The sequence below is a fragment of the Symphodus melops genome (assembly GCF_947650265.1).
Source record: "Symphodus melops genome assembly, chromosome: 21".
Classification (NCBI taxonomy): domain Eukaryota; kingdom Metazoa; phylum Chordata; class Actinopteri; order Labriformes; family Labridae; genus Symphodus; species Symphodus melops.
Window position 1 is genome coordinate 8,903,001 of NC_136711.1, and position 18,671 is coordinate 8,921,671.

An 18,671-nucleotide genomic window follows, 5' to 3' on the forward strand; every position below is an offset into this window, starting at 1 on the left:
TCCAGGAAGACGGCCCAAGTTGGGGTCCAACCATTGGTTCCTTTCTCACATGTCATTCCCCTCTCTCTCACTGCCTGATATAAGACTCTGTCCACTGTCATATCTCTCCAAGAAAGGTATTAAAAAAAAGCCAAAAATAAATCTTAAAAAATAAACTGAGTATTGGCAGATATTTCCCTGATGCTTCCCTGTTTCAGAGTAAAGTTACATTCAGAGTTCCTCACCCAATGTTACACTGATGAAATGTTGCTAATGTCTCTGCATTAGGTGCATTAGGTGCTCGTGACTGTCCACCACTTATTCTTAAAGCATCACTTCTGTCCTGTGGATGACACCAAGCCACACAAAACATACAGTGGCCTGTTGTTGTTACATAATCAAACCTGGCACACGCTTCCAGCAGTCTCTGTGATCCCAGTGTCAGTTGGTGTTGGGACCCAACGCCTGAGCTCAGCACAACCAGTGGCCAACATGTTAATCCTACAACTGACACTCACTGTGGGAGACATAATCCCCCCAACCTGAATTATTCTTTAAAAAAGTGATGGTCCTGTGAAAAGAGTTCAGAAGTTTTCTTTGCTACCAGTCAGACTATAGTTGTGCTGACGAGGACATTGTGTATGTCAAAGGGTATTTTAATATTAATGTTGCTTCGACTTCATTGGACAGTGTGAACTGTGTTTTGATGATGATGATGATGGCTCAGTCATATTCTCATAAACCATGACAGTTTAGGCGGAGCCAGCCTGCACAAAACCAGGACCCTGCAACCCAAACAGTGAAGTAGAGCTAAGCAAGCATTAACACCTGTGATTCTCCAATACAATGTTTTTATAAAAAAGGTCTGTAATGAGTTTGAGCTGAAAACATTTAGCTAGTTTTCTTCAGTCGTCAGGCAGCAGATTTCCTGTTTGTACACCATTGATCTGACAAAGTCATCTGTGGGGGTCTTGCCCAGCTCTGTGAGGCCAAAAGGCCCCTGGCCCTGCTAGTTGTTTATGTGTCACAGTGATTAATAGATGAGCCTTCTTGTGTAATTGGTCCAGAACCAGGAAGTCATCTGACTTTAGTTACATCAATCTTAAACCCTCATCTTTAGCATCCCCTCGAGGTGATACGTTACCTCAGCTACCTCTTCGCTCGTTCATTAATCCAGCTCGAGGATGTTCAGGGTTTCAATCGGATTTAAGGGATCCAAACATGTCAATCCGATTGACCCCGTTCAACAGAAGAGAAAACAACAGTCGTATTTCACAGTTAGTTTTTAATTTAAATAATTCCATGACTTTGAATTAAATCGAAAGCCCAGTCGACATTATGCTGGACATAGGAAGACTTCTACAGAGGTCAAAGGTTTTTCCAATCATCCCTTTAAGAGAAATACCTTGAAATGAAACAACAAAAATTAAATAATTGAGAGAAGAATCGCATTTAGCCTCTCAATAGTTATTTCACTGTGATACTCTAATAAAAACAGAAAAATATCAATAGCTGTAATCTATCAAAAAGAGCTTTGTATAAAAATAAGCAGGTTCCTCTTCAGCTGGGCTGCTCACTATTATGTATATATCTATATATCATGAACATTTCTATGCTTTTTACACTATAAACCTTTATCTAAAACATGTGAAGAGTTTTTCGAAGGGCTCAGGTGGGCAACATCCAAGCTAAAATAATCTCTGAAAAAGTCTCCTGTAGAAATGACTGAACTCTGTGTTTTCGTGATGCAGCATAGATCACCTTTTTTTTACTACAGAAATTGAGTGAGTTGGTGCAGAGGCGTCACACACTTTATAAAACCTTCTCAGAAGGCAATGAGCATAATAAATGTTTAGGGTTGGGTTAAGGGCTCTTTAATTGTCAGTTAAAAGGTTCCCCAGATTACTGAATTATTAGTCAAAAAATGCCACATTTGACTGAGAGAAAGAGTCGAGCATAGATTGAAATGAGTGTTAGGACATTATTAGTCACTGTGACTAAAATAAGCATTTTCTGGTTTTCCTCTTTGTTTTGTTCTTTTTCTAATTATTGTTTCACATCCTTAATATTTTCTCTTCACAAATCTTCAAAGTGTGAACATTTTCCAAAAGATTGAGTTAGCTAAACCAGAATGAAAAAAACATGTTGAAGTGTGAATGATAAGTTCAGTCTCGGCATCTTGACTGAGTGGTCATCCTTGAATGAAAATGTTTTCTCTAAAATACTGCTTCTTATTATAACTACATTAAAAAGAGCTAAACCTTTGATAGCAGACGACTTTGCTTCTATCAATAACGTAACATAGGATTGACGGGTTTTATACAGGAGACTCGAGTACCTTTTTGGAATCTGTCGATCACTTTTTCACAATCCTCTTCCACTGTTTGTGGATCATAAGATCCCTTCAAACCTCAGTCAGAGCTACACACCATAACTTTGGTATATCTCAGTAATCATATGCATTCAAGTAAGAAACAAACAAACAAACATATTGTTTACCTCATGCTAAACCTTTCATGTGTAATCTGTGAATCCAGAATGATACATGTTGAGCGTAAAAACAAGACAATCAGTATGAACATGCGTACTACAAATCATTGATAAAAGTATACTTCACTGTTTATTGCTTCCACTCGGTTGTTGTCTACTTTGAAGTGATTATATGCATATTGCTTCAATATATGTGCCTTTTTGTGCTTAGTGATTTTTGTAAAGGCCAGAGGACTCATAATAAGGAGTAAAGGAAGGCAAAGAAGTTTCCAATGTATCTGTCCTATCAAATTACAGCAATAACATGTTAGTTTGTAAATATGCATTTGACTTGATTCAGGGCTCTTTTGTCAGTTCATAATTGGATAATATGTTGTACCATTATTAACATTTTGATCTTTTCAAAGTGTTGTGGACACATTTGCCCTTATGATGCTTGTTCTGTAGGCCTTTTGAATGAACAGCAGGGCTGTTTAGATAACAGCTATTAAACACTTTTATTTTAAAATCTCAAACTGAACTGTGTCGAGTTTCTGTCCCCTGTTATAATACCAGAAGGGAAATTATTGTTCACAGTATGCATAGATTAGTTTTAAAGAGGACCATAAACACTATGTGTGATCATTTTATAGTCCTCTGTAACAATTCTAATTTCTATACAAAGTGGATTGAAGCTTATTGCTATGAGCATCTTGCAAAATCATTGTTTTGTAAATCGATATTCAAATAAGCTGGCTATCCATTACTTGTGCTTACATTTCTTAATACCTGAAAACCGTTTATATTTAATATGTATGATATATCATTATTATTAGAGCTGTCAAGTTGTCCATTTTTTAAACTTTAAATAATCACTATTAATTCCATCTTAATCACCAGTTTGAAATTTCAATATTTTGCATTTGTTAGCGACGTCAAAAAAAGAATCATGTTGGTGGCCTGTTAGATGTGAAGGAATTGGTTAAAAGGCGTTAAGAGATAATAAATAGAGTCATTAATCTGCAACAAAATCTGTAATGATCTTATAGTGCAATACATTTTGCCTGTTCTTTTTCTTTCTGTTAATCGTTGGGTGTTTAAACCCATAAATAAAAGAAGGGTTACGTTCTGAGTGGCTCATGGTCAGATGTTTTATCATGGCTCATTGCATCTGAATGCTGTGGTGCACACATTTTCACTGTGTCACTGAACGCCTGTCCAGCAAATTACAGCAATGCGAGGAGAGCTTAAGAGTAGCCTTGTAACACATCATATCATTTGTGCCCAAGAACAAGTTGGAAAAAAGCCTAATGTCTACTTTCAGAGGTGTTTTGATAAAGTGATACTGCACACAAAACATAACTTACCTATGCAATATTTACATCTAAGATTTGACTAAAAGTTTGTCATTATCATTTTTTCTGCCCGCCTGCTTTCATTGAACACTCAACTTAAAACGACCCTGTGTAAAAGATTCAAGTTTCTGTTAAGGAAGGTCTTTTTTTCTTTTCCTTGATTGTAGACATTCTTTATCACATTTCTCTAAGCTGTGTACATCTCTTCTTTTCCATCCTTTCACAGTAGTCAGCTTTTCCTATGGCACTTTGCATTGTTCTGCATTTTTACCCTTCGATAAAGTTATTGAAGTTGACCCTTGGTCAATCCATAAAGGTCATATTTCCGACTCTCTTCGATAGGATCTTTGATCCAACGACCTTGTGGCCTGAAGGCGCTCAAACTCATGTCTGCTGTTCCGATCTGGACTAAGGTTTGCCAGTGCTCTTCCTCCACCACCTACATCCCCCTCCTCGTCCTCATGGTTTAAGAAGGCAAGCTCATTTTCATAGCAGAAGGAGTTAGAGCTAGGGACTAAGAACTTGTTTTCCACCATGTCCTTGGCACTGCAGCGGGGGGTGGACGGAACCTCGTAGGTTTTGTGAAAGTGAGAGTAATCCACCTTGTACAAGTTCTTTTCCTCAAACAAGACTGGCTCAAATCGGTGTCCCCAAAGGACCTCAGAGGCCAAGTAGGAGCTGCGAGCCTGTGTGGTCATGGCAGTTGCTTCAACCATCCCCTCCAAGATGACGACAATCTCAAAGTCTGCCGTCTCTAAGTCCTGTTTGCCGATCCCAAACAGGGGACTATCCTCATCTATCTCATGGAGAATGGTGATTGGGGAAACTAAGAAAATCCTGTCCAAGCCCTTATCAAAACCCACGTTAATGTCGATCTGGTCGAGAGGAATATATTCCCCTTCGTCAGTGATCCGAGGTTTAATGAGCTGCGCCCTGACATGGGCCTCTACAATGTGGCTCTTGCGTAGGTTCCCTACTCTCCACATGAGGCACAGCTTTCCATCTCGCATGGCAATGACTGCATTGTGACTAAACAACAATGTTTGTGCTCGCTTCTTAGGCCTTGCCATCTTGGCCATAATGGCTCCAATCATGAAGCAGTCAATGATGCAGCCTACTATGGACTGAAAAACCACCATGAAGACGGCCACTGGGCACTCCTCAGTCACACAGCGGTAGCCATAACCAATGGTAGATTGTGTTTCAATGGAGAATAGAAAGGCCGCCACAAATCCATTGACCTGTAGAACACATGGAGTGAAGTTATCGTCTCCGGCTGGGTTATCCAGATCTCCGTGCAGCAAGGCGATTACCCAAAAGGCTAAACCGAAGACAAGCCAGGAGACAACAAACACGAGAGTGAAGACTACCAGCATCCATCTCCAGCGAATGTCAACACATGTAGTGAAGATGTCAGCCATATACCGTTGTGACTTCTCCTCCATGTTGGCAAACTGCACGTTGCACTGGCCGTTCTTTTTGACAAAGCGGTTGCGGCACTTGCGACGCGTGTGAATCTTTCCATTGCCAAAACCATTCATGCCATGCATGTTAGTGAGGCGGAGGCCCTCTTCCTCAGACGACACGATGCTGTAGCTGTTGATCCTTCCCACACTCATGCTCCCGGCGGTGCTTCCAGCTGCAGGGCCAGAGCAGAAGGGCAGGCCAGTGTGTGATCGAGGCCCCTCACAGCTTGATCACTTACTAAGCTCCATTTTAGTGAGTCATTGACATGGAGCTGGGTGGGAGCCTTTTGATTTAATCCAAACCCTGGAGAGAGAAATGGAGAGAACAACGTGAGCCTCTTTCAGTGACATAATGGTTAAATAATAACATACCTGTGTATGAAACATCGCCAGATAAAAAACCATAAAAGCTTTGGCAAAAAACTGTTACATAAGTAACACTCAAATAGTAGTTTTGCTACTGGCCCGAAAAGAAGGCCGGTGTTATTCATAGACAGAGCACTGGATGAGCTGTCTCTGTTCGAACACAAATGACCAATTCACAATCATCACGAGTTTTATTTATTGGTTCTTGTTTGTGTAAAAAAGTTATTTTTTTTCAATTTGTAAACGATATATGCATTGGATTAACTAGACATTTTTGATAAATGATTGATATTTACGTTCTGTCCTTATCCAAATGATCATGTCATTCTTACATAATTTGGGCATTTGTCACTTAAATCTGACAATCTAACGAGGTACAGTCAGCATTTAGTTTGTTGTCAGCTGGCAGGTTTAGATTATTTTAAATGTGCAAGATATTGTTCAACAGTGTTAAGATTTTTAAAGATATTTGTTTCCCTGTCTCATTTCCCAGTACGAGGATTAAACTTGTGTGTTTCCAATGCCAGTATCAGTAAAAGTAAAACAATAATACATTTTTTGCAGTTAACCTCACACTCCCGCTCTTCGCCATCTTTTTATTTTTTTATTTTTTCCCCCAAACATCACGACTCGAAATCCAAGTGGCCCTCACTGAAGGGTCCTCATGTCTTTTGATGTCAGCTGGTTAACTGAAGAGCTGGCCTGGCAGCAGAGCCACTTCTTTCACATGGCACGTCCTCAATGCTTCTCTTTCAAATAAAAAGAGAAGCATGACTTTGACTGTGGAGATGAAGTAAGTCACCACCTGCATTGATTCTTATTATTATGTGATTATTTGAGTCACAAGTCATGTCTTGGGAGGTGTTCTTTTAAAAAGGAGGGCTGCCATATTTTAGTCTTTAGTGTGATAGGGGAAGCTAGCACATGTAAGCTTTCAGCATGTAGTATTCATAGTTCATCCACAACATGCCATGCAGACATCACATTTACAACAGACAAGCTGTGCTTCTATCTGTTCTATGTTTGCTATTGTCCTTCCACTTCACTACTTTTGGAGGGGGAATGAGGTGTGTATTAAAAAATAGTCACAGGGGATTTGTATGTGTGCCACTTACTCCAGATGCGGTGAGAGAGATAGAGAGGATAGAAAGAGAAAAACTCCATCTGACCCCATACTGTTGTAAGGATGCAGTACATGCACTACAAAAATGTGTATAATAAGTGTATACATGTAAATTAATTTGTCAGAATAGCTGTCAGTTTTCTTTTTTATTCAGGCCGCAGATAACCTGAACTGCTCTGGATGATGAACCTTAGGATCAGGGTGCTTTACCCATGAGAACTGGACTGAGGCCCCTCTGGGTGCAAAAAGCTTTTATCGCGTGGACACATCCAGTCTGATTCTCCCTGTCTGAATTGGGCCCTGAGGATTTGACAGTTCCCTCATGGCCGCTCCTAGATCCTGTGTTCCCTGCTGTCTACAAAATCACACACGCACCGATTTTGTCCTGGCACACACGCTTTTGGTGGAAGTTCTCCTAAACTGGAGACATATGTTCTCAAATCCTTTCAAAGTTAGCTTCGTGACATATCATTTCATCCTTTCTTTTTATAATATACAGAAATTGCATAGTTTACAATATACAGTAAGTGAATACTGCCACCAGATATCATCTAGTGATGTGGAGGATTGATGAAACTCAAATAATTGAATCAGAAAATATAAAAACAACACTGCACTGTTTTTGACGAGCTGTGACTTTGTGACTGACTTGCTTGACTGGCTGACCAGGTAACTGGATGTTGATTCATTGAATTCATTTAATTGTTTTGCTTTTTCTAAAGGGACCATGTTCAATATTAAAAATAACTGTTGCTATTTGATGCATTGTACCAGACTTAGCTTAGAGCTAGTTTACATCTGCAGTCTGTCGACGGGTCATCTTCAAAACATCACACTGTTATGAAACATGATGACACGTGTCTTACATTCTTAAACCAGTAGCGGCCGGTTGGCTTGGCTATATTAGAATAAGTCTTAGACTAACTAAATAACTCTGTTACATAATTGAGAATCTTGAGCCTGAACATGGTATCCACATTTCCCATCTTACATCTTGATCCCTACACCGCTCACATGGCCAGAGCAGACCCTATATGGTGCGCAGTCTCCGTGTCATACAGTGGTTTGAAGTGTCAGGTGTCCTATGAATTGTTCTAATGAAAGTAAAACCCTCTGTATCCATGCAGTCATTAGATAAGTGCCAATGAGTCCAGGAAGCCTTTGCTGTGGGTATGGGAAGCTCTTATGATCAATTGTTTTTGAATTGTTTGAATGAAGCAACAAAGATGACTTGTAAGAAATCAAATTAACCTTCATTTCTTTCAGTTGAAAGCTAAGAACATTTTGTAGTAGAGGTCTGCAACCCGAGGCCCGACTTCACCTCGGGTCGGGTTTGTCTGGATTTTTTTAGGCCTGATCTAATCTCTACTTTGTAGTCCATGTAGCCATTCAAATGAAGGTTGCGTTACATGTAATTAAACTGCTGGCTGTGTAGAAAATCCACATTGGGTTTGTCTAAAGCATTTACTACAAGCCTAACCCTGCTAATAAAAAAATTGCTTGTTAGTACTTTGGTCCCCAAGTTACACTGAAATGTAAAACCTGTATGTTTTTTAAAGTAAAAGGCTTGCCACACTTGATAAATACTGTCAGTCCTCTTGGTTTAAACTTTTCGGCCAATATGAAAAGGATGATGTGTCTCCTTTCTGTATTGTATTCTGCATTATGGTCGAACTGTTTTTTCACACTTAAATCCCAGATTCTAGCTCTAATACTGTATGTTTATTTGTAAAGCGTTAAGACTCAAATCATGAACTGCAAACAGTGTGAAAAGACATCTTAGATGGAGGCCATTTAGTGTTGTATCTGGATTGTTTCTTTGTTTTGTAGTTCAAACACTCTAACTTGAGAATACATCAGTAACCGAAGAGCATTCATCTTTGATTCATAGGCTGGACACGGGGAGCGATTTGCACTACAGCCAATCATGTCATGAATAACCTTTCGTGACCTTGTCTGCTGTGTGCGTTCTTGGGGAGTTGAGAGGAGTAACTTAGGGAAGGTGATAAGCTTGCAGCTGATTAAGATGAATAGAATGAATAATTGGATGTGCAAAATAATGGAAGGGATTGGAGGGTACATCGAGCCGGGCTTGGAGAGAGTACTTCATCTCGAGGCAAGTGTGCAGGAAACTGAGCTCCACCACTACTATCCGGGCCCACCTCCCAAGGCCATTGTGACGGAAGAGCCGAGGCTCAGGTGTCATTGTATTTTCCTATACAGTATCTTAATGTCTGAACCGCTGGCAACAGAAATGAGTGCACCCTCAAATGAGAATGTCACTCACTTTTGTTTCCAGCAGTTCAGACATTAAAGGCTGTATGTTGAGTTATTTTAAGGGGGCAATAAGTTGACACTGTCATACGAGATATACACTCACTACTTTACATTGTAGCAAAGTGTCATTTCTTCAGTGTTGTCCCATTCAAAGATAGCATAAAATATTTACAAAAATGTGTGGGGTGTCCTCACTTTTGTGAGATACTGTAGCTCCCTGCGTGGAACTCATCTGGTCTCAAGTGACCTGCTGGTATTTTCCAATAGAAAGAAAACACGTCTTCACCCTGCAGAGTATGTTTCGTGTACTGGATCACAGCTTTTCACAGCTTGGGTGTAATGCAATGTTAAGTAAGGTAGTAAATGCTGTAGACGCAGACACTAGCTCGAGCTTCTGAAAGCTGCAGGCTCTTAGACGTGATCAGTAGGCCTTCCCATGTGTTGAGACGCCATCTCAGGGGGTAGTTAAGCAAAGGGTGTGGAGAAAAATGTGCAAAAAGAACTGATCAAATGTCTATCACTGTTATAACAGCTGGTACAACAGAAAGTGTAGTTGTGTAGGCTGCACCTGTAGCTTTTCCTCTGTTCAAACACCTGGTTCCCATTGATTCATCGTTCCCTCCTGAGCCTTTTTTGATCTTTATTTGTGCCATTTTTTTAATTAGTTCTATCAATTCACAAATGAATATGCACATATTAATATGAACTCTGTCATTTACAGTTTAAACATATTACTTTTATTACAATTCTACTAAATATAAACACACACTGTAGAAGCTGTACTCTTTGTATTTCCTATTGTACCTTTGGGGATGTTTTGTATTTTCTGCTTGACTCTCTGCATACCACATATCCATTTCAAATAATAAAATTGAATCAAAGTAGACGACACTCAGATCAAAAGCAGCATGATTTCATTGTACTACTAGGCTGGTCTGCATCATCTTTATTCTCCTCATCTATGCCTCTTTTGTACCTTCACATCAGTGATTTCTGTATACACTAACAGAAAAGTGCTGAACTCGAGGCAATATCCAGTATCCAATATCCATCTGCTCATATCTGTCCTCCAGCATTGTCATGCTAAATTAGATGCCACACTTGGTTATAATACTTCCAGGAAAAGAGGTTCTTAGAAAGTGGATGAGTATTAAGGTGTTTAGTGAGGTTATATTGGGAGGATGGAGAGGAAATGTTTGTTTGCGTTGGCTGAAGTTGTTATTGTGCTTATTTTCAAATGCATAATCAATTAAACCCTAAAAAAAAACAAATGTGAAGGTGGGCACCCAAATAAAAGAAACATGTGAACAGCAGCTTTTTTAGGTTAATGATTTCTTATTTTAACTCATTGGATTCATTTCATGTTGACTGGACGTGGGGTTTTGTTTAACAACTTGGTAAAGCTATCTGAACACAAAATCAATCTTTTATATTGAGTTGCCATGCTCCTCCTATCTGTCTTAGATATAAAAGATGTGATATTGATGGAGTCAATGTCGAGATGCGTTGATGGTGTCCCCCCCCACCTCCACCCCAGGCCTAATTACAGGAATTGATTTTTGATTTAAACTGTTACATGAAGTGTTGTCTCTTTAGTGTTTGTTATTTTTTTAACCCTTCGAGACAAACAGACAAAGCCGTCACATTTATTAACAACAATACGCTAATACCTAAAGAAGCAATCCTGCACGAGAGCATTTGGATGGCTAAATTCATCCAATTACAATTCAATCATAATTACAAGAAACAATGTAATTAACCGCATTGTACAGAAAAACTGTTAAGTGTGTGATCAGTTACATGTCCTTTGCTATTTTGGCTTTGCATAATCTCACAATGTGTCTTCAAACCGAGACTTTAGTGTTGACTCTCGTCTTTGGAGTGTTTACATTCGTATCAGAGGACATGTTGGGGATACTTGCTTATTTTAAGACAACATTTTTTTTTTTTACATTACGACAGTATCTATTCATCCAAGCTTTCCCCAAAATGTTGTTTTATTTTCAGCTCATGCAGTAGGACTTGATGAATACTAGACATTAACATCAAGTCCTCTGAGCTAAACTAAGACAGCATTTATGAGTCAAGCTTGGACGAATAGACACTGTCTTAATATTTAAATTTAAATTTATCTGTAAAGTCCTTTATTAATTTAAAATGATTTTTTAACGATGGCTGTGTCGATGCTCTTGGGGAGAATGCCCAACTGTAAATATTGCTATCCAGTGCTTGCTCTCTTCCTCTTTAGTCCAGTGATGTCGATACAGATTGTAAGTTCTAGACAAAGTTTCCCTGTCTTGTCTTACCTTAATTTCTGCGCGTCCTCCTCCAGGCTGCAGAAGTAAAAAGGTGTTATGTTGTTTCCCCGTGTCCCTGTTAGCCAAACTGAGGCATTCTCGGCACCAGCCACCACAGCTGCTCCTTCTTTGTGTTACTCTAACACTGGAGAAAACCACTCCATCATCTTCAGCAGAGGACAGAGACCCTCTTTGAATTTCTTCATCCTGGCTGGATCTCTCAGAGATGAAATGCACTTCTGACTGGGCTAAATCCCACCAGAACCTTGCACCAAGTCAGTCAGAGAAGTAATGGACATGCAAACCTGGTAGGATGCGAACGCGTAATTATCCCAGTGAAATTTCAGGTGTTTGTATCTCCATGTTCTGAGGCAATTTCTTCAGCTGGTCTTTTGCTCGTCCTTCTTTTCTGCCAGCCTGAAGTACATCCTCCAAATGTTATAAAACAGTACAATACTCCCTCACATAAAACTGCACAATACTCTCTCACTGCTAATAACAGAACTCGCCTTATCAATCTTTTGCAATCTGATCTAGCTGGACTGCAGGTCTTACTCTCTCTCTCTCTCCCTCTGACTATTTCTTTGCTCTCTCCTCTCCATCTCTCCCTCCCTCTCCTGGTGTCACAGAAACTGCCATTTGCAGCCTCCCTCCCTCTCTCTATTTTCTCCTCCCCTCCTCCCATACTCTCTCTCTCTCTCTCTCTCTCTCTCTCTCTCTCTCTCTTTGTCTCTGTCCTTCCATCCCTGGCACCACCAGTTGACAGCAACTTGATGCACAGACGTATCATTCAGAAAACTCCAGCAGACAAGCCGCCATTGTAGTTGATCAGATGTTAATCAAAAGTAAATGGAAGCAACATCATGAAGATAAAAAAGGCTTTTCACAAAGGCTTCCTACATAAAAAAGAACAGCCCTGAGTATTCTGCTTGTTTTTTTATACCATCTGCTCTGCTCTCACAGGGACTTAAATCCTGTTTTCCCTCATTACCTTTTTGAAAAAAAAAAAAAAAAAAGGGTGATTTATTGGAGGTTATTGGTTGAGACTAATAATAATAATAATCACCTCCACCTATCATCTGTTTGGAATAGTTTCTATTAAATATAAAACGATCTTATATCTCCCTGGCCTGTGGTATGAGGTAAACATAATGAAAAACTTGGTGTATCAATATACCAGGCTGCTTGATGCAGTGTGTCTGTGCGGAGTGATGCCTTTCACACCTATCAACAATATTTGACCCGAGGATGTGTGTGTGTGCTTGTTTTTGCATGTGTGTCCCATGTCAGAGGAATTAAAACTGAAGTCTGCCAATCACTCTGTTAGTCACTGGCCTTATTTTATGGACATTGTTACACTGTTTGACATACTGTAGAGATTCTTCTCGGAAAACGGATCCCAAGAGTGTCTTTGAGTTTTCCTGCCAGGCTATTGTTTTGAGGTGTTGCTGAGCCCATATGTATAAAGAACTGTTCCCTGGTTTTTTGCCTTCAGGTGTTTTTTTCTCCTGAGCCACTGCTGTTGAGTATGCAACCTTCACACTTGACAGCTACAAAGTGATATTATCCTGAGCGTCTGCTCTCCTTTACTCATGTCTTTATAGTGAAAGCCAGTCATCAGTCAAACGCTAACAGAGATGACAATTAGTAAGGGAGGGGGTTGAAAGAGTGAGAAGTTTCTAAATCCAGCCATACTGACAGGCCCCAGCTTTATCACTACTGATTCATCGGTGCATGAACCCTCACTCTCTCTTTCTCTCCTCTTCTGTGCTCCTATTCGCTCTCCCTCCCAGCCTCTGATTTCAGACTTCTGAGGGTGATTTGCAATAGCCCGTGTGTGATCATTACCAGGCTATTGTGTATTGCTGAGAAGGTTGACTAATGGAGCTCAAAGCGTCCTTTTAAAGCACCTCTCCGTCTGTGTCGGCAACAGGTACTGTACTGGTCCCTGCATAATGTAAGGCTTCAACTGCGTTGCTCTCTGCAAGCCTGTAGAACAGTAGATCACAAGGTTCACACATCCAGACTGCGAACCTTGTTATGTAACTGCACCATAATCATAGGTGGCAGCTCACATATCCTCTGCATGTGTGTCGAAATGAGAGGGTTTGCCTCCCGGGGAGATGGCTCAGTTAGATTCACTGCCATGGCTACAGGTATAGCACATTTTCTCCGTCTTCAGACCGACAAGATTTGGCTTGAAAGGAAGGATGAGACAAGGGAATGAAGGGGGAGGGGCTTTTGGACTTAAGGTTTTAGCTGTGCTGAGGCTATTATTAAACATGACTCCTCCTCAAAAGTTATCTCGAGAAAAAAAAAGAACATGTAAAGTAATTCTAATATCTTGAAATCTTAATGTTATCTCCCTTGCTTGTAAAATGTTAACTTACTGTTAATCATACATTTTGTTCTTTCAATGTACCATGTATGCAGCTGGGCTTCACTCACTTATTTAAAGGATTACACCGCATGCAGAAGAGTGACTGAGAGGGAACAAAACGAGAGTACACAGCACACGAGAAGTATTGATTTTCAGAAACATCACAAAGACGACCACAGGAGCCTTTAAAGTGTCACGAAAAGTAATCACAAAAACAAACGTGACTCCATATGAAGACAGAAGGAAGAATTGGCACACTGGGGTCTTAAAACAGCAGCTTAGCAGAGAGACTGAGGAGAGAGGGTAGTGTGAGATAGTGAGCTCTCTCTGCTCCTGCCAGTCGTGTGCAGTACGGTGTAATTTGCATGAATCAAATAGGTTCTAAGAATAAACGTCGTCATTTTTCTGAAGATAGCGATTGTGACATTTCATCTTTTACAATAAGGCAGAATCTTACAGAGGCATCATCGACTTATCGCTGCTGACAGCTCAATCTCTCAATCTCACAAATATCATCTGTCCGCATTGGGAAATACGTTTGAAATGTGTAATCGTTAATAGTAATGCGTGATCCCTTCTTACCTAATGAAGTAAGTATTTTCCTAATGGAGAAAAAGATTCATTTCGAGAGCAAGCTAGATTTGCCCCAGAGATTGGAAACGACTGCACAGGTACTCCACTCAGTACTGACACTGCATTGAAGATGGTGAAATGAATTCATATTGATCATCGAAGAAATGACTCTCAGTCATTGTAACACTTTCAAACCATGCTGTCATGTTGACAGCCTGCAGAGCATTTCATGGGTTATCAGTGTATGTGAGAAATTATATGAAAGCATGTCGTTGCTGAACCTTAATCTTTGCCTTCAATTTAAACACCAGTTTGACCTTCTTTTTTTTAATTATTGGTTTGAAGCGTAGAACATTTCTGGACTTTCCCTCTTCTCTTGTCGGCTTGTCTCTGAGCCCCAGAATTACATTAGGGTCTTACATTAGTACACTTGAGGCCGCTCTGATGCAGCTATTTCAGGCTTTGGAGCCATTCCTGTTCATTTTCTTCTTCGTATCTTCAGTCTTGTCTGCAGGTATTATAAATGAGATTTAACAGTGCTCAGGGTCCAGAAAACTGACAATGATATGAGAGCGATCTCATGGCCATCTCTCAACACTTTATTACATTTCTCTCATTTTACAATAATCCTACAGGATATGGGAAAAATCTGCAAAAACAATGATCAATAGTTCTGTAAACATACAGTATATGGATGCATGCACAGCTTAAACTTAATCATCCTATATCTTATAGCAGTGATACAGTATGAAATATGGCCAATCACATATATCATCACCTTATTAGGTAACCTTCCAGTGCTTTAACTAGCAGAATGAATACTGTTCTCAGCTACTAACCACGGCAATTAACGGATTGGCAAGCAGGTTTTTATGAAAGTTGTAAATATAGAAAGTTCAAACACACAACAGTCAGGAGTCATTATGTGAACTTACTTATTTAGTTGTGAAACAAACACATCTAAACACAATTTCTGTGTGATGATTTACTGATACGTTTTAGGACACACCTCAATCTTTTCTCTTCATGTGTCATTAAGAGTTTATTCAGGCAACAAAAAAAAAAAGTCTCTGTAAACATTGCATTACATTTCAGTAATCCAAACGTTGTAGGTATGCTTGTTGAGACCTTTTCAAAGCATATGATTGCTAATATCCGCATAACTCACTCAGTTGGAGAACAGTTGGGGTGTGAATCTTTCAATATCTCACAATTTGATTCCATCGCAAATCTTTGGAATGCGATTCGACTCAAAATGATATATTTTTTATTTTTTACGTTTGTTTCAAATCGATTCCCAATTCACAAACCATTTCCTATTCCTTACAAAGCGATGCTTATTTCTTCTGTACTTATTCTCTTCTCCACTTTGCTGTGCACTTTCTTATTTGATAGTGTTGAATGATTCTTTGACATTAAAAAGCTCAATATTAGGTGTCCAAGATAATGCAGCTGATTACAATAAAGTGATCTACTCCAAAGAAAGCAGAAAGAAGCAAAGCAATTCTCCATGCTTAACTCAACAACATTGTATTCATTTATATATGACTGGAATGACAACTTACATTGCAATTTTGGACTTTAGTTACCATACAGCACCACTCAGCCAAGAATGGTACCTTCCCTCTTAGACTGCAGCTGGTTTTGAATTTTAAAGTTGGTGTAAAACTTTCCTTTCTGAAGGTGGAAACAATGATGTTTTCAAAAAGGTTTCCATGCAGACTACAAACCTTTTTATACCTTTTACCTCCCTTAAACTGCTGCTCTTACTTTTCACTAGACTTTCATTACCTAATGTGCTGTTGCACGTTGCTGGGGGTGTCATTTGGGGTATCTTTGGTTCACCATGTCGTCACCTAGCCAGCACAGTGAGAAAAGCTCCTGTCTCCCTCTTCACCGATACCCCGGGGGCGAGAAAATTAATCGGCTCAGGATCCAGTGTCCTCACAGCCACCTCTCCTTCTGCTGACCCTGACCTCTGCCTCAGCCCGAACAGCAGGCCGATCCTCTGGTGGGCTAACACTCTCGACCCCCGTCTGCACACGGGCTCCAGCACTTGAGGTTTCCTTTGCAGTAGATGTTTGTATGTGTCAGATACACATCAGATGATGCTTTCATTATATCCAATACTTTTGACTCTGTAAATCCAGATTGTCATTGAAAATGTTATCATGCATAAATAATAATATGCTTCACCACAGTGTAATGCTCCTACAACCATATTGCATGAGTAATAGTAAAACAAGAAATGAACATAACCTGATGTTGTTTCTTTATTGATAAAAACTGTGACTCATAAGACTCATCTGTTTAGACCTTAAAGAGTTAGGCATTAATGTGTCAACACCAGTAGCTTGACTGATTTGTCTGACAGGCAGATGTGTCGTAGCTGTAGAATGCTAGGCTTCACATTAGCTGATACTCAAGCAAGAAGAGGGTGTTACAGCAGCCAAAAAAGAGTTATTCGGCCCATCTCTTCCTCCAGATAAGCAGGAAGTCAGATGGAGTCCAACGTGGCGACCACCATCAATGGGCTTCATAACGTCTCTTTAGAAACCAATGGGTGAAATCACTGAGACTATACGTCCATATTTTATACAGTCTATAATTAAGTCTAATAATTAAATACCATACATCAGTACTTACAAACATGGAATACTTTTACAACATTGCTCGTTTTATGAAACACAGTCAGACAGGGATCCCTTTTTTAATTTATCAAAGACTCTATTAGTCATAGAGTTCCCTTTTTTGTGTCGATTAATTCAGATTTAAATATTTGTTATTGGGAAAACAAATGTGACTCATGATGCTGAGAACTGTAATCGCTTCAAGATGTTTTAATGATTTAAGTGCAACATGAACAGGATTAGGTTTGGCACTTTATTGAAGATATGGTTGGATGCTTTTGTTGAGTTCCCTTTCCCTCCATCACTCTTCCCACTGGATGAGTTCATGTTTGAACGGGGAGACAGACGCTCACCTGCTGCTCTGGTTGGGCCTGTGTGACACTGCATATTGGCGAGTTTATTATAACAGGTGTTGACACCGGTAACACAAATTAAACCTCTCTGCTGAGCAAATGAAGCCTTCATGCGTTGTCAAACTCCCTCTCTGTGTTTACAGCAGATATTTATAGAGATGGTTTCGCACAGAAGACTAAAAAGCTCATTTATTTACCTCAGACACATGTAGAACATGTCATCCTCATAAAAAAAACAAAAACAAAACTTGTCTGTCTTTGGAACAAAGAAAGCGGGTGACTGGGCAAACGAGCAGGGCGTGGGACAGCGGAAATTCTTTGAATCCTCTGCACTTTTTGTAAATAAGTTCACTTGGAATGGCAGAACGAGCACAGAGAGCAGTTTAGGGTCAGCAGGCACAATGTGACTTAATCAGGGCTACTCTTAAGTGTTCCGCCTGTTTCTCTGCTCCTCTTACATTGAGTGCTGCACTGCAGTGTGACTAGAGAGTTCCCGTGGATCCCTCAGTTTTAATCTCCAATGTTATAATCAGGTCCTCGGAGCGGAGGCTAAAGCCTACATGTGTGTCTGAAAGCGTCGAGTTAAATGAGTGCATGCTTTTGTGGTCAGATGTGTTTGTTTTTGTGGAAGTGTGTTCATTGTAGAACTCATCTTCTTGTTCGGGAGCTTCTTTCATGTTCTGATGTACGTGCGCACAGGAGAGTGTGTGCACGCGGAGCTATTTGTAGCAGGTCTGGCTCCCTGGGAACTCATCCTCCATCTGTCGGTTCCACACAGCCGGGCCATGCGAGCCCTGAAATTGCCCAAAATTTACCACTAGCTGACCCCTTTTACTCAGTGGTATCATGGACCCCATTATTCCGAAATATCACTTTCTCTTTGCTTTTTCACTCGTGCTGCCTGATTTAGTCTGTTTCTCCCGCCGACATACTGAACACACAAAGACCTTTCTGTCATCTCTGTGTGCTCTTTCACACACTCAGGCACAGTCACTATAACACCTACACACTTGTCTGTAAAGTCACCAAAATAGAAACAAGACAAAAGCAGCAGATTAAGGCTCGATGTAAATGAGATGTTAATAGTCTGAGATGTCATCACATGAAGGAAATGACATGCAGCAGTGGAGGTTTAACCAAGGTTCAAAAGTGTGTTGCGGTATCACTGGTATGTAGAGATGCAGAAGAAAAAGAGACATGTGGCCTTGGAAAAATGAATTAACCAGTAGGGCATATGGTGATTTTGTGCAGGCATATGGTAGGATGCCACTTGCCCCTTTAGCTTGGAGCCTTTTTGGAGAGAGCACCTACATGTCATTCATAAGATGGGGCTGAGATGCTCTCCTTTACGCACGAGAACGAGAAGACCAGATACTGTATTCAAAGAGAAATCAATTAAAAAT

The 18,671-nt window shown here is 40.1% G+C and overlaps 1 protein-coding gene and 1 long non-coding RNA gene across 2 annotated transcripts in view; one reads left to right on the forward strand and one right to left on the reverse strand.

Moving 5' to 3' along the window:
• LOC306817204 overlaps positions 1-18,671 on the forward strand; it is a 42,155-nt gene that overhangs the window by 4,706 nt on the left and 18,778 nt on the right. The gene's annotated exons all lie outside the window — the stretch shown is intronic.
• On the reverse strand, positions 3,414-11,945 carry kcnj12a (potassium inwardly rectifying channel subfamily J member 12a). The gene is made up of 2 exons (XM_079334183.1): positions 11,342-11,945; positions 3,414-5,573 (listed from the first exon to the last, which is right to left on the reverse strand). The coding sequence occupies exon 2, from the start codon at positions 5,420-5,422 to the stop codon at positions 4,121-4,123; it is 1,302 nt and encodes a 433-aa protein (XP_079190309.1). The 5' UTR covers positions 5,423-5,573; positions 11,342-11,945; the 3' UTR covers positions 3,414-4,120.

Excerpts from the sequence above, each read along its gene's own strand:
- kcnj12a (XM_079334183.1), bottom strand. The coding sequence starts at position 5,422 with ATGAGTGTGGGAAGGATCAACAGCTACAGCATCGTGTCGTCTGAGGAA.